This window comes from Durio zibethinus, chromosome 14 (assembly GCF_047325235.1).
Source record: "Durio zibethinus cultivar Kanyao isolate XHJ-2024 chromosome 14, ASM4732523v1, whole genome shotgun sequence".
In the NCBI taxonomy this organism is placed as follows: domain Eukaryota; kingdom Viridiplantae; phylum Streptophyta; class Magnoliopsida; order Malvales; family Malvaceae; genus Durio; species Durio zibethinus.
The window spans coordinates 25,155,931-25,171,277 of NC_143175.1; the positions used below are offsets into that span (position 1 = coordinate 25,155,931).

General features: G+C 36.2%; 3 protein-coding genes across 10 annotated transcripts; 2 read left to right on the top strand and 1 right to left on the bottom strand.

The window, feature by feature from the left end:
• Positions 1-477: 477 nt before the first annotated feature.
• LOC111293572 (uncharacterized) lies at positions 478-4,325 on the top strand. Of its 8 annotated transcripts, none has more exons than XM_022886313.2 (6): positions 478-1,625; positions 2,186-2,288; positions 2,891-3,075; positions 3,173-3,233; positions 3,341-3,389; positions 3,998-4,325. In XM_022886313.2, exons 1-5 carry the CDS (start codon positions 1,503-1,505, stop codon positions 3,355-3,357), a joined length of 489 nt encoding a protein of 162 aa, XP_022742048.1. In that variant the 5' UTR covers positions 478-1,502; the 3' UTR covers positions 3,358-3,389; positions 3,998-4,325. The 8 variants fall into 8 exon arrangements, 7 of the variants coding, with proteins under 7 accessions (XP_022742048.1, XP_022742049.1, XP_022742053.1 ...); XM_022886314.2 differs by having other exon boundaries at positions 4,009-4,325; XM_022886318.2 differs by having other exon boundaries at positions 2,900-3,075.
• A 2,363-nt stretch (positions 4,326-6,688) lies between these two features.
• LOC111293571 (rop guanine nucleotide exchange factor 7-like) lies at positions 6,689-10,453 on the bottom strand. The gene is made up of 7 exons (XM_022886312.2): positions 9,080-10,453; positions 8,879-8,995; positions 8,577-8,731; positions 8,269-8,343; positions 7,896-8,186; positions 7,458-7,814; positions 6,689-7,363 (listed from the first exon to the last, which is right to left on the bottom strand). Exons 1-7 carry the CDS (start codon positions 9,669-9,671, stop codon positions 6,869-6,871), a joined length of 2,082 nt encoding a protein of 693 aa, XP_022742047.2. The 5' UTR covers positions 9,672-10,453; the 3' UTR covers positions 6,689-6,868.
• Positions 10,454-12,325: 1,872 nt separating this feature from the next.
• Positions 12,326-14,045, top strand: LOC111295081 (glutathione S-transferase U8-like). Its single transcript, XM_022888440.2, has 2 exons — positions 12,326-13,268; positions 13,390-14,045. Exons 1-2 carry the CDS (start codon positions 12,948-12,950, stop codon positions 13,741-13,743), a joined length of 675 nt encoding a protein of 224 aa, XP_022744175.2. The 5' UTR covers positions 12,326-12,947; the 3' UTR covers positions 13,744-14,045.
• The last annotated feature ends 1,302 nt before the right edge of the window (positions 14,046-15,347 follow it).

Here is a 15,347-nt window from a genome sequence, read left to right on the forward strand (position 1 = left end):
AAATTTGGCCTGCTATGCCTCTCAAAATTTGAGCCTCTTGGGCTAGCCTATTCTGTCTTCTCCACTGAAAAGGCCAAAATTGGGCCTAAAAAAAATACTTTCCCTTTGTGTAGGCAAAACAAAACCCAAGAATTGGAACGTAGCAAAGGAGGCAGTGAGCAGTAGGCACATGGGAGTCTCGTTGAATCCCTCGTCGGCACTTGCCAAATAGGGACATCAATGGCATGCTCTTAACGTGTTAACTATCCGTTTTTCTTTGACCCCCCCCCCCCTCTTTTTTTTTTTTTGTTCTTATCCTCAGAAGAATAAGCTTTGGCTTTAGCTTGCCGTTTTGTGATTGTGCTGCTCTTCTATCCTATGCCACACTTGAGTAGGTGTTGCACTTCCATCCACACGATTTCACCATAATATTTTTGCAGATCAGAAGTTTAATTAATAACTCCAGAGATTTCAGGGTTCTCTTCTCTTAATCAGGATGAAACCTGAAATCAATAATACATTTATACCCATTGTTTAGAAACCTTTTGTGGGATGATGAATAATTTGGTAACATGAAAGGTAAAGAAATAAAGTTAGTAGTAAATAGTAAAAGAGAGAAAAGGAAAGGAATTAAGGAAGATCTTCATCTTTTATTTCACCAGTAATAACCACAGAAATCAAGGATCCTTGAGAAAAAAGACGGAGGAAGAAGCAAATGCGTAGGATCCTTGAGAACCTGACAGATTCTAGGATGACGACACTCCATGTGACCAAAAATTGGATACATGTAAACCATGCGGCGACCCACAGTGGCGACTCCATCAATCGCTGGCCCCTTCCACATGAATTCCTATTTGTCTCTTTTCTCTCCGCTGTGTCTTCAAGCCTCTGGAAAGGATATTGCTTGGGGAACTGTTATTATCCACTAGGGTACTCGTGGCAATAATAGGTTGGGACTTGGATCCAGGGCCGACCTATACACATGCTACTCTACGTGGCATAAATCTGTCTGCCTGTCAACAAAGCAAAAGGTCGATAAAACTGAAATGGAAACATAAGACCTAAGGTGACAGATCGTCGGTGACAGACTACGAAAACTTCCTCTGGTCATAAGAATCAAAAGAGAGTTATTTCGATGATTTTCTTTTCTTTTTTTTTTCTTTTTAATTCAAGTCGTAGGGCACAGGACATAGAGCGCGAGCCATTGTTTATTTTAGAATAAGTCGGTGGGAGAGAGACGGTTTCGTTTCTCACTTGAACATAGCGCAATCTTCACGTGTTTTCTCTTCTGTCTTTTTTACTCCTTTCTGTTGCGTACTGTTTTTGCTCTCCTCGCTGTTTTCCTTTCTTTTTCTTCTGTTCTTTCTCTTTCCGTTTGTTTCTTTCCTTTCTCTTGATATATATGTATATATATATATATATATATATAAAACTATACATCTCATTTTGTTGGAGACTGAACTGAGATTGTTGTTAACTTAAGATTGATAAAAGAGAGAAGAGAAGTCTAATTTGCTGAGAAAATGGAAGGAAAGAAAGGAGTGGGGTCGTCCTCTTCTTCCTTTACTTCAGAGCTCTTTGGTTCAAAAGAGTCACCTTCATCTTCCACAGGGATTTTCGGGTCTATATTTGCTCCTCCATCTAAGGTATTGTTATCGTGTTTGATGATTTTTTTTTTCGTTTTAATCCCTTTTTATACATCATTTTAGTTTTTCATTTTGCTTTTTTACGGTTTGAGTTCTCTTTTGTTTCTTTGGTGTTCAATGTTTTTGTCACATGGAGTTTCAAAGACTGAATCTTTTTTTTTTCTTTCAATTGGGTAATTTGAGACTATCTAAAAGACTATTGTTTTAAAGTTGTTTGTTTTTGAATGGAACGTTTCTTTTCCTGAGCATTATGAAATTGATTGAAGCGTTCTTTGCCAATTGCAAGATTGAGATTGTGTCAGGCAGTGATGGAATGATTGAAGTTTGAAAAGCTTAAGACTTGACATTCTTTCTTGTTATTGGTTTTTTTTTTCTCTGGTTTCTTCTTTTGAAATCTATTTTATATGCTTTTGGCCCTGTTCTCTCATTTGCAAATATCTGCATGGCATGCAAGTTCTCTTTTAAGGCTAATTGTCTCTTTATGCTCTCTTTTGTCTCAATCTTTTTAGAAATTTGGTAAGTTTTCCAGTTTTAATTTCTCCTGGCTGGTGTTGGTTTAGGTGTTAGGAAGGGAGTCTCTGCGTTCTGATGTGATGGCCAAAAGGCAGGATTCTCAGAATGAGCCCTGGATCACAAAGGCTGGAGCCCCTGGTTTGTGCATCAGTTATAGCTTTTACAGGATTTTATATTAAATCATACTTATATTTTTGTTTTCTATAAATAAACACAAGATTTTGAGTCTATTATTGCGCAAATCATAGGAAAAAAGATTTTTCAATTGTGTTATTTTCTTTTCCTTTTTGTTGAAATTCCTTCTATTGGAAGAGTCATTTTGACTCTATGGTAATTGATTTGTCACTGGTTGGTTGAAATCATATATTGCTTGTTTTGTTGTACATTAGACCAAAACACGACTAATCTTTTTATTCAGTCCTGAAGTGAGGGTTTTATATTTAAGTTAAATGTTCTTAGGGCTATACACCTCTAGTTTAGTAGTTTTATCTGTTCAATAACGCTTACTGATTCATCTGTAGCATTCTTGGGATTTATAAGAGTGAACTAAAGCAGTTGCCCACAATTGCTTATAGCTCAAGATTCTATCTCATTTCTACATTTTTTATTATTATTATTTATAAGCTTGTTTAGAGAGAAAGTGGTAGAGATAATTCTGGCTTTGCTTGTTTTACAAATTAATTTCTTAAGTGATGCACTAGGTAGTTCTTGAATTCTCAATTTTGTGTCTGAAAACTCTATAATCGACCTAGTCTTGTCAGGTAATTCTTCAAAAGGACGTGAAGGTGAAAATCACAGCATAGACAATAGAGACGCGAGTTCCATTTATCAGGAGCAAAAAGTACAACCATGTCATCTAAGTTCATCCATCTACTATGGCGGCCAAGATGTATACTTTCATCCCCAGAGTAGCCAGGGCTCTGGATTAAACTCTGTGGTGAGTGCATCAAGTTGTATCTAGTTACTTTATAGTTTTATAGTTTGATCAGTCTTTTGATTTAGGAATCTGTTAACATATTTTCATAACTCTCTAGTACAAGAAGAATGGTGGAGAAGATGATTCTGGGAGTGCATCAAGAGGAAACTGGTGGCAAGGTATGATAGTGTGACTGTCCTATCGGCTATAATAATGAGGAGCTTTTTGGATAACTTTTTAACTGTAAGGTTGATATCTTTATTATTTCTACATTTTCTTTTTGTAGGGTCTCTCTATTACTAAGAGTTTACTTGCCAATCAACATACTTATCAAGGTACCTGTAGTCAGATTTTCACTGGAATTATATATGAATCTTCTTGGTTCTGCATTACATCTGATCTTCTTTGCTAATGATCACCTAACAGCTGAGACCTTTAAAACCTGAACAAAATCTCCATCAGTTCTCTTCGAGGACCAGTAAGCTGGGAGTGTTAGATCTGGCTTGAATTTATCTACAATTACTACTGGAGTAAACTGATATTTAACTGCATTTTGTCACCCTGTTCCAGTTTGAAGTATTTAGGCTGATCATTTTAATTGCTAGAAGCAAATTCTAAGATATACCTGTAAAAGTAAATTGATTTAAGGTATAAGGACTGAATAATATGGTTTTATCATGGAAACTATGATCTGACCAATGCAATGAGTGGATTCCATGTTCATTCTCCTTTCTCTTTTCATTTTTCTTCAAGTTTGATCAAGCAATTAATTTCTCATCCTACAACCCTCCTTCTCTTTCTTGTCCTTAGAAGAAGCCAAGATACAGAGACAAAAAACAGAAATAACAGGAATGAAAAACATGTTCAAATGGCGTTTGAGTTACTTACTCATCATATTTCTTTTTTTTTCATTGCTTTTCTGATTCGTTGACTTTGCCCTTAGCTGGTATGTAGGAAGATAAAGCTAGCAGCTTAATCTATCTCTGGTTATATGGGAGGTGTATTACAGTAGTCAGACGTTGCAGACAGCTGGCGGTTATTTCTTTCTCCAGCCAAGCAAATATAGTTATTTGGTCTCCTTTCTTCACTATGAAGGATGATGACACTTGCTCTTTTTTTTCTGTAAGAATATCTGCTTAAGTGACTTGATATATTTCTGCTTTAACTCTCTGGTATCAATGGCAGAACTCTTCTCTGCATTTTTATCTCCATTTTGCTTTTAACAAGAGAACGGAATTTAATCAATGTGACATTTTGGTTTTCATTTTCAACTGTCTTGTTTTGTGGGAAATATGAATGATTAGCCTTCAGATCGCTTTAAACAAGTCATAGAAATGAATCTGAGAGTCCATATATTTCCTTTAAATAGTCAAACGCTCTTTGTCTTTGAGATACCTGAAAGCACCATCACCTTACTCACTTCATGACTCAGATTCCCTCCAAGGATGCCACACACCATAAACAGTTAAACCAACCTTCAATTGGGTGTGGCCCAGCTACCACAATTATCTTGCAAGTATTAATCCATCCAACAGTTAGTCTCCAAACTGTCCTTTCTTTTTTATTTAATTTTTTTTATCAGAGCCTAAGATCTTTATTTAAGTTATTCTCTATCCAAAATTGTGACCCACAGACTAAAGCTGTCTCTGTCTCAGTTGATTCGGACAAATGCTTTACAATTGGTTGTTAAAGAAGTTATGGTCGTTAAAGAGGACTTAAAGGGTGAGGACAAATATTCTGCAACCACAATTTTGTCAAAGTTGATTAGGATTTTGATGTTACATTATCAATGGTTGTCTTCATGATTGTGGAAACATTTTTTTTTTAACTGTTAACCATTGTCAAATGAATCATACCTTTGGAATCAGTTTTGTTGCTTCTCTATTGGTTTTCTGAATTGATATTTCAAAGGGTAATGCAATCAAAAGCTAGCAAAAAACAGAAACATACGTGATTTTCTTCTATTGTTATTCAAGATGCATATAAACAAGCTGAAAGCTTTTATTCGTACAAAGGCAAGCTTAAGCTACGTGGTCACTACTATGACAAGTGAACTCCAGCACTTTTATCTCAATGTGAGCCTCCAAAATTCTCCCTTCAAGGAAGTGCATAAGCTGCAAACAAGCAATTGTAATATATATATATATATATATATATATATATAAGATGGAGCAGTGAAAGCATGACTCACCTCAACACGTGTGACCGACTGCTCGGTTGGCTATGTTGCAGCGTTTAGGGATTGTTATGTCAATTTCAGGCTTAATTCTGGATGATTTAGATGGAGCAATGAAATCATGACTCACCTCAACACGTGTAACCGACTGCAAGGTTGGCTATGTTGCAGCGTTTAGGGATTGTTTTGTCAATTTCAGGCTTAATTCTGGATGATTAAGAAGTGATACAGAGCATAACGCTACAGAGACAGGGACAGTGTTACGGACTATTTCTCTCGTTGAAGCAATAAATCATTTAAATGGACGTTTCACACAAGTCAGACAAAAATAATTGGATATAAGAATAGACAATTAATAAATTATAAGTTAATATCAAAAATATAAAAAGATATATCAAGACAATTATTGATAATTTAAAAAATATATATTTTATTAATATCGATAATAATATAATAAATACAAAATAAATATCAAATCTTTTCACTCTCTTCGAAATTAAAAAGGAAACATTAAATAAATAATTTAGCATATATTTTAATCAATAAAATAGCTCAACAACACGTCAAATGTTCATCCTCTTTAAAGAGCTTTAAAAATTTTATAATTATACTACCAAAACTCTTTACAAAAAGGAAAATATTTTTTCCTAACACAGAGATTTACTCTGCCACCCAACAGTTCTACCCGATTATAACCCTATATAAAGTTGACTCGAGGCATCTTATGTCCGGTAATGACCTTGTACTAGGTTGGCTCACGGCAGACAGCTTGGACTTTGGCCTATTTTCCTCACTTGGGCGCAGCAACTGGCAGAGACATCAGCTTTCTCGTCTTTTGCTGCTTCAGCAAATGGGACTAGCATTCATTGCCTCTTTATCAGGAGATGAGTTTCCACATTTCCCTGCAGCATCAACCCTTTCTAGTCCCACAATTCTGACAATCACAATCAACCCCAGAAGATAGATGAATTTCAATGCAGCTGCCATTTCTCTATCTCAAAATGCCAGAACCCTCCGCTGACCCCGATCCTGAATGCAGCACCCCCTCTTCTGATGGGGTATTTATACTGTAACTTGAGCATAAAATGTAATTCTATCTCCGGCCCACTAATGGTAATGTAGGTGGCACTAGAAGATCAGACAATTTTGCAGCGCTTTGATTTAAGAAACCAGAACCAGAAATGGATAATTTGCAACACAAACCCCCAAGTCCGCAATCAATCTAACAAACAAGAAGAATGACCTTTTGAACAAAAGTATAGTCATCCGAAGTAGATAACTAGATATAGCGAAACTTCTGGATGTCATTACAGACACTGAGGTCTGAACATCAACCTTTCAAGTTTCTTTTGAAGTTTATATAGACAAGTAACAGGTAGTTTGGCATTTCTATTCTACGTTTAATCCACAAAATGTTCTGCCAGGAACAAGTTTAAGGCAATAAATGATGCCCTGAGAAGCATGAACCACTCAACTCATTATCGTTTATAGACATCTACCGACGACACAATTTAAATAACAGGGTGACTGTTCAACATCCTCAAACATCTTCCTATTTCTACAAATAAAAAAGAAAAAAGAAAAAAAAAAAGGGCCAGGTGACTGCTGTCTTGGGAAATTGGTTCATGGTGTACAACCTCAGGGCTCTTTATCTGGAGCTGACTCCTGTTTTGGTAGGCTTACTTCCTCTTTTAGACATTCAAAAGATGCTGATGTTTCTTGAGATATGCTTGAACCTGATACTGTTCCTTCATTTGGTTTACTATATTCCTTTCCTCTTAAATCAATACTAAGATAATCTGTCAAGACCTTTTTCACACCCATCCCACGCTGTGGAATTTGGCTGCTTGTGAGAAGCGGTGATCTTTCTCCCTTAGCAGGGCTAATTAGCTGTGCTGGTGAAAAGTTTGGGGTGGTAAATGCTGTTAGATAAGGAGTGCTTGAAACGGGCACTGAGTATGGAATTGAAAGATTCTTCTGACCGATTACACCAACTCTGGATAGTGAAGAGAATTGATCTGAATGCTTGGTCAAATCATCCACATAGAGCAGATCATCAATACGTGCAACAATGTTAAAGGCCAAGCTCTCCAAAACTCTTGAGTAGCTTTCCAGAATGGATTTCCCAACATCCTAATTAACACCGTAATATTTATTTATTAGCATGACTTTTGCAATTAAAAGCACCTTTAAGAACAAATCTCAAATTGGAATTATTGACACAAACCTTGTTGTACTGAATTTTGGTCATATCTAAAGTGGTCTGGGGAAGACCAGGGAACCGCTGCTTCAAGCAAAGCAGGAGGCTCTCTGCTCTATCTGCAAGTATTTCTCTCTTGTCAACATCAGCCATCAGGTCCTTGACCAATTCCCATGACGACTTTGAATTGGACCGGGTTGTGTTGTTGACAGGTTTGGAGTTGGTCTTTTTGCGCCACAAATATATTGAGGCCTCCACTCGGTTGGCAATCTCTATAGCTTGATGCTCAGAGGACAAATCAAGGCAATCAAGAAGACATTCAGGTGTAAACAGATCCGATGAAATGTAGCGATAAATGATATCTCCTAAACTGACTCGGCCATTCTGAAACAAATTTTTAGCAAAAATTTAACAACCAAAACTTCCTAGAAAGCATAATGGCAAAATATTTTTACGGGTTTTTACCTTTGGAAGAGATTCCAAATATGATTCAGGGACTTCCATGTCAGCTAGAGTAATACTGTTGATAGCCATGGCAGCTTTGAGGATCTGGTTTGTACAGTCACGTTTATGTTGCAACTGCTTTCTTGAATTTTCATGGAGGCCTCCTGGAGGCACTCGAGGCACAGGCAGCCACCATTTTTCCTCTTGGCGCTGAAGGGCTTTACGAAAAGGGGTTGATCCATCAGCCTCTGGGGCTAGAATCCCTTGGTCAACATACCAGAAGTCTGTATCAACAAAACTATCTAATATTTCCTGCAAAAAATGATGTTACATTAAAAATAAACTCTCCCCACGGAATCATGTCCTGATTGTAATGAGAGTCGGTGGATCTTACAAGAAGCATGTTGTCCAACTTTCTTAAAGCTGGGAGATTAATGTAAAGATCCGATCGGGGCCTGCTGGTCATTACCTGAAATCACAGCAAGAAAGAGCCATGGAAAACGGAAAATAATTTAAATAAGATTTTGATATAGTTAGCCATATAGTGGTAAAACTCATCTCCAATGGCATTTGAATTGCTTCATAAACTAGACATGGAATTTAAACTACAAATCCACCACTGGATACAACTTGTACGCTAGAATTCAAAAACTGCCTAGTGTGCCTGGGAGATGTTTATCTGAAAAGTTTAGATAGCTTTACCTCAAGCTTGCTTCCATCTGGGAATGTCTGCCAAGAGGGTATCAACTCAACAATTTGATCACTAACAGAAAGAAGCCATTCCATCTCTCTCCGCCACATTGCTGTCTTCTCAGGTGGCAGTGGTTCTAGCCTCCATATTTGCCCAAATAAGGTGGCTGCAAAATTGAAGCAATGAAGGAGAAATAGCCATCAAACAAAAAGCAAAAGTAATAACCAACACAAATCAGAAACAAATGCCCATATAGGCAAATCAAATTGATATAAACTATATTAAAGAAAAAGAAAAGAGCTTGTCAACATACCACAAAGATTGGTGATGGCATTTGAAATAGCCAAGGCAGTGCAAACACCATTTCCACACCCTGACATATCTTCTCCAAGAAGCAATTTTGCAAATCTTTCCTTCATCAACTCAATCTCTATAACCCCAGTAAACAAACATATCAACTAAATGATTCAAGCAAGGAAAATGAGAGACATGTTCATATGATAGTCAATAATACCTGAAACTGTGGAGCCTTGTTTCTCTAATTTCCTGTCATCCAAGGGGGGTTTCTTTCCAACTTCACTACAATTAGTACTGGTGCAGTCTGTCTCAGCATTTTCCGCTACAGGCCAACCGAATGAAGGTGGTGAAACTGAATCCTCCTCAGAACTACTATGACTGTGTTCCTCCTCGTGCCCTGTTGTTTCTGAAGTCATAAAATCAGAACTTGAACTACTTTCAGGAACCTTGACTTCAAGCAACTCAGCAAATGTCCCCATTTGAATCCCTTTTTCACCAAAGCTCCCATTTCTCTTTTCAAAGCTTTCGTTTTCCTCAACCAAACCCTCCATTTCAGCTTTCTTTTCTTCAAAAAGACCAGCTGAAGCACAAAAAACAGAGTTGTTAACTATCATACCAGTACCACTATGCTCTAACCTCTGTGAGCAACATCCATTTGGCTCTATAGCTTTGTAGCATAAGCTTCTAACAGATTTTGAAACCCAAAAGCTTTTAGCATTTAGCTTTGGTACAGGGAAACAAAGCTTGAACTGGTAATGCTGTTGTTGGGTGGAGTCTATTTGTTCTTGGTGGGTGAAAGCTCCAGCCATAAGGTTGCAACCATGTCTACTTCAGTGGGGCAAAATGGCAGCAAAAAAACAAAAAATGCAGAGAAATTTGGCGTGGGGTTTTTTTTTTCTTTTCTTATTCTGTGAGAGAAAAAGTGAGAAGCTTTGTGTTCTTATAGGTGTTGAGTAAAACTAGTCATGATTACCGCGGCTTACTCAAATACATGATTGGGAGAGCCTTTTCTTCACCCCTAAAACTATTTCAGACCTTCCCAAATCCCAGCTTTTCCAATTTTTTTTTTTTTTCAAAATTTTAAACTTCTCTAATCTCTCCTGATTTTAAGCAGACAGTTAAAAGGGTTTAATAATCTTTGTTTGAAAATAATGATAAAGTAAGGCGATAGGGAGTCGTGTAGGCGACGGATGACGGATCTATCCATGATGCCTACCCTTCAATTATGTTTTTTTTACTTCCTACGACACAGCAGCTATGTTTTTTAGCTTTCAAAATTACTTCATTCGACAGTTCTTGAAGTTACTTAACCACCCTTTTCATACGGCCATTTCGCATGTAAAAAGAAACACGCTTTCAACCTTTCAAAACATGTTGTAACATTCACTTTCATGATGCTTACGCTCCTATTTTGTCTATCATTCATCCAAATCCTCTCGGTTTCGAAATCTGAAAACTGGAATCTTCTTTTCCTAACCCAAATCAAACTTGTCAAATCTTCTTTTCAATGGTCAAAAAAAGGAACCTGTGAATTGTAAATGAAATTCAACATGGTTCGATGAAAATAAAGTCGGAGTAATTTTTTTGGTTTTTTTGAATTGAATGTCAATTGATACTATGTATTTTACTTTATAAAATGTCATTTTAGTTTTAATGCATGGATTACAATGCTTTGAATGTAAAATTTAGTTGAATTAATTTACCTTTTACTTTAAATTTAAATTTTAATATTTATAATTTTTTTATCATCAAACTGCAACTTTTTTTATATAAAAAATAGTTTTTTAAAAAAAAAATTAAATGAAAATTCTTAGAAAAACTGGTTGGCTCTTGACAACCAATTGTGAATTTGTGACGTACACAAAGATAACGGAAAAGGATGTTTTGTCTCTGGGGCAACTAACAAAATGGAATACTAGGAAGGCAGGGGAGCCAGGGGTTTTTTTGGTAATTGTAGCCGCCGGATCTCAATATCACAGGGATAGCTGACAAATCTGATGATCTCGTGTTGCCTCATGAAACAGAAACCTGATTAGGGTTTTAAGAGACATTTTTGTTGAATGAAAAATTAATCAAAGGACATAATCTATCCATTGTAGTTGAAATGAAGATATCATATAAATGGACCACTTCCCCTCCCCCCCCCCCCCCCCCCACTATGGCCTCTTCTAACTTTCCTTCCAAGGCTTGGGGGATCTTTTTTCACTCCCCCTAATAATACCCATCTCTCTCTTTGGTTAATGCGGTTGTTCCAACTGAAAGATTTTGCAATTTGCTTCACTTTGGATAGGCTCCCCCTGCCTAAATGGCTACCAAACTCTGCTGATGTTGGCTTGTAATTTGAAAGCCCTTTAGAGGGAAAGAAAAAGTCTTCATCTCCAAGCTGTTTTAGGGTTTAGTAAAGCTACCAAGGGGAATAAAATTGATCCTTTTATTTATGAAAGTGTATTTGACACTTTATTTTTTTTCATTCAAGCTATGAGTCTTTTCTTCATTCTGGCTCCAAACTCAATTTTTTGAATAGAAACCCATTCAGAAATGAAGCCTTTTTGTGTTGAGCTTTGAATATGTTATATAAGTTGGGTACCACACTCATTTAAGTGTATGATAATGGTGGAACCAAATTTTTTTTTTTTTTGAAATTTGAATCAATGTTAGGCATCTCTTTTCCTTATAACTCTAGCAGCAATGAAGAAGAGATGACGTAAAAGTATAGTTAAGTAGGCCAAAAAGTAGATAAACTTAATAATAACAGTTGTACAAATATCTTTAAAAGGATGCCTCAAAATTAGATTGTAACCTAACTTAAACTATTTAAAGAAAATAATTGTTCATTTGCCTTTAATCACGAGAAGAATGGAATTTCAAGCTAAGATTAAGCAGCCTCGTATATATTTTAAAAGGAGCATTCTCATATTTTTTTATATGTTAATAATTCGCATGTTCACAACCAATAACTACCTCAATAATGAGCTTTACAATATAAAAAATTTGAAATAAAAATTAAACTTTTTATAAATAACTTATTTAACGATGATAATTCAATTCGTTTTCAACGAATTTAGATTCAATTTAATCTTATAAGGTCAATTTTTATTTTTTGTAAATCAAGTTTTGGGTTAGGTTCACTCCGATCCAACTTGATAAATATAAAAAAAAATTTTAATTATTTATTTAATTTTATATTTATATATATATATATTTTATAGTTATTTAAATTTATATTTACATTAAAAATAATATTTTATTAATTTTAAGTTGAATTGAATCAAATCAAATATGATTTTATATAATATCAGATCAAGTTAAATTCAAATATATAACAAAAAATTTATTAAATTATTATAAAAATAAAATCACATTAAATTCGAAAAAAATAAAAATCGCCCTCGAACCGTTGCTATGTCCATCTCTATCCTTTTGAATCAAAAACTGGGGTTTCCATGTAAAAGGCTTACGCTTGGGTTTATGATCTGCGAGAAAAAGAAAAAGAAAAATCATAGGTTTCTGATTAGCCCAAATGTGGATGCCGTCCAACGGCCTATCCATGGGTTCTATAGCCAGTAAGAGCTCCATTTGTCATTGGAAATAAAAGCCCATGACTACAAAAAAAGCCCAGGTTGGGATTTTGGATTCTGGTCTGCTTTGAACGAGCCTGGTCGATATACATCGCCAACTCACCTACAAATTAACGTCCCTGAATGTCATAAAATATTTTTATATACCATTCATTCATTCTCGGCTTGAAGCTAACGCACCATCTTCCCCACATGACACTGAATTTTTTTAGATCCATTTTTAATTGGGAAATTCATAAGCTGCATTAATTAATTTGTTCTGTTAACACAGTACATGTAGTTTACGATTTTATATATTCAGAAGAATCGAACTTTATTTTATGTTCACAACCACTCCTGCGCTGCCTCCATTGATTTGTATTTTATATATTCATTGCTTAAAGTTTCTACTCTCAACGACATAAACAAAAACAATAACGAAAGCAAAAGGTAATCGGCATGCAGTAGATAAGGAGGATCAAAGAACAGCAATCCTCTTCAAATGCAGAAGAAGTGCAAAGCACCATCATGGCTGAAGAAGTGAAGCTGTTTGGAGCGTGGGGGAGCCCTTTTAGCCGTAGAGTGGAGATTGCTTTGGAACTAAAAGGTAGTCCTTTCGAATACATAGAAGAGAATGTGATTGATGACAAGTTTAAAAGTCCTTTGCTTCTAAAATACGATCCAGTTCACAAGAAAGTTCCTGTGCTCCTGCACAGTGGAAAACCAATACTGGAGTCTCTAATTATTCTGGAATACATTGATGAAACTTGGAAACCAAATCCCATTTTGCCTGAAGATCCTCATGAAAGAGCCCTGGCTTGTTTCTGGGCCAACTTCATAGATGAGAAGGTAAGGTTCACTTATCAGGAAAGGCTCTTTTAATTTTGATAAGTGGGAGATAATAAACCTCAAAATCTCTATAGTGAATCTGGATTGTTGGGTTTCTTATTTCCCTGTGCTTGTATTTCAGTGCATGCCTCCAGTGTGGAAAGCTCTTTTGGTCACCAGGGATGAGCGAGAGAAGGCCATGGAAGAGGTAAGAGAGTGTCTGAAAACACATGAAAGTGTGCTCAATGGAAAGAAATTCTTTGGAGGAGAGACAATTGGACTGCTTGACATTGCTGCCAACTTCATCGCCTTGTGGCTTAGGGTCATTCAAGAAGTTTCAGGACTAGAGTTTCTGACAGCAGACAAATGCCCAGTGTTGATCAAATGGTGTGACGAGTTTGTAAGCTGCAGTGTTGTCAAGGAACACCTGCCTCCTAGAGATAAACTAATTGCCTTCGTGAAAAACTGGCTATCTGGCAAGGGATGGACAGATTAATGCTATTCCAAATCAACGATTTTCCAGATGAATTTATACAATGCAACGATTTTCCATCTAGTTTTTCGCTTTAATTTTGTGCTGTAACCTCTCCGTTTATTGTGCATGTGTGTGTTTGTATTCAAAATCATACTTTTGTCTCTGGGTTTTCCATGTGATTAAGATATTCGTCTGTATCTGTCCAGTGTCTCTAATATTTGCCTTTATTTATCAATTATTGAAGACCAATGCAACCGTGTAACTCAGGCCGGTAGAAGAATTGCAAGGGGGGTCAGTAGTGGGATTTTGAAGGAAAAAAAAGTTCGCCCTTCCTTCAATGTGCATATTATACAAAAATTTTAGTAACTTCCTTCAAATGAGCACACTATGAAAAGAAGCCCATAGACGTTAAAATTTTTGTTCAATGTGCTACAGTAAATTGCTTGGATTTTTTGAGGGCTAGCAGACTAGAAAAGTTACTAAAATTTATTCTTTGGAAACGTAACTTTTATGATTGATATATCTTCGTTTACTAGGCTTCTTTAATTAATTGCTAAGATTGTTGACTTGTTTAAAGTTTATTTGTAGCTAGGCAGTTTTCAATTATTTGGGTTGTCATAACAAGCAAATTTTTGGCCTATTTCCTATATTTTAAACAAGTCAAGTTTCTATTGCTGAATGACATCCTAATAATTAGATCGATCAAGTTTGGGATGGCATGAAGCTGCTTCGAACCTTACGTAGCCAAAGCTGTCATTTTCATGCCTCATCTGAAGGAAATAAAAATAATATAATACTACATATTTTCCCTTTGAAGTCATAGTGTTCAATGCCTGGGTAAAGGATCAGAACAACGATCAAGAATCTGACCCAAGTTAGCTGGTTGAAGAAGCCTAGGAATACCCTTAGGCCTGCTTTCGTGCCTTTAGCATCAGGCTCTAATGAGCCAGGGGCCAGGCCTTAGCCCCATAGAATGAGATTTTCTGCCCAATTCCTGGGATAGAAAACGGATCAAAAGATTGGTTCTTGGGCCGTAGTGATTTGTTTAACAATCTAGTCTTCCGTGCAAGGTTTGATTTGACAACAAGACGGCTATAATCCCAGTCCCGGACAAGCCTTCCATGTATAAGTTCGAGTTTTCAATAAATCATTCTTGGATTCTCTCTCGGGTGTCCAATTTTCATAACGAAGCCCAAAAATATCATTCGACTTGCAGTTGTGCATCAACAAATTTTACGGGACAATTCAACAAGTGTTGATACCAAATAATGACACATTGAAAACGCAATCTGAAGCTTTGCCCAATAGAAAACGAAGACTTAAATTTGATAGGAAGAAGAGAAAGGGGTGACTATGAAAAATCTATTAATTCAATGGTGAAAATTCAATCCTTCCCCCCACTAAAAAATATCTGCAGTTATTTAAACCTGGCGAGAGTAATGCATGTATCACTGTCATTATCATCTGCAGTAGAACTGAGAGACTCAGCATAATTATTTGTTGATATTAATTACTATTTCTAATGATTATACTAAGGTTTGGTAACAAACTTTGATCCTTGGCCCCATTTTGCATCATATGGAATGTACCCCACCATTAGATTTTGATGATTCTATTATTAAAAT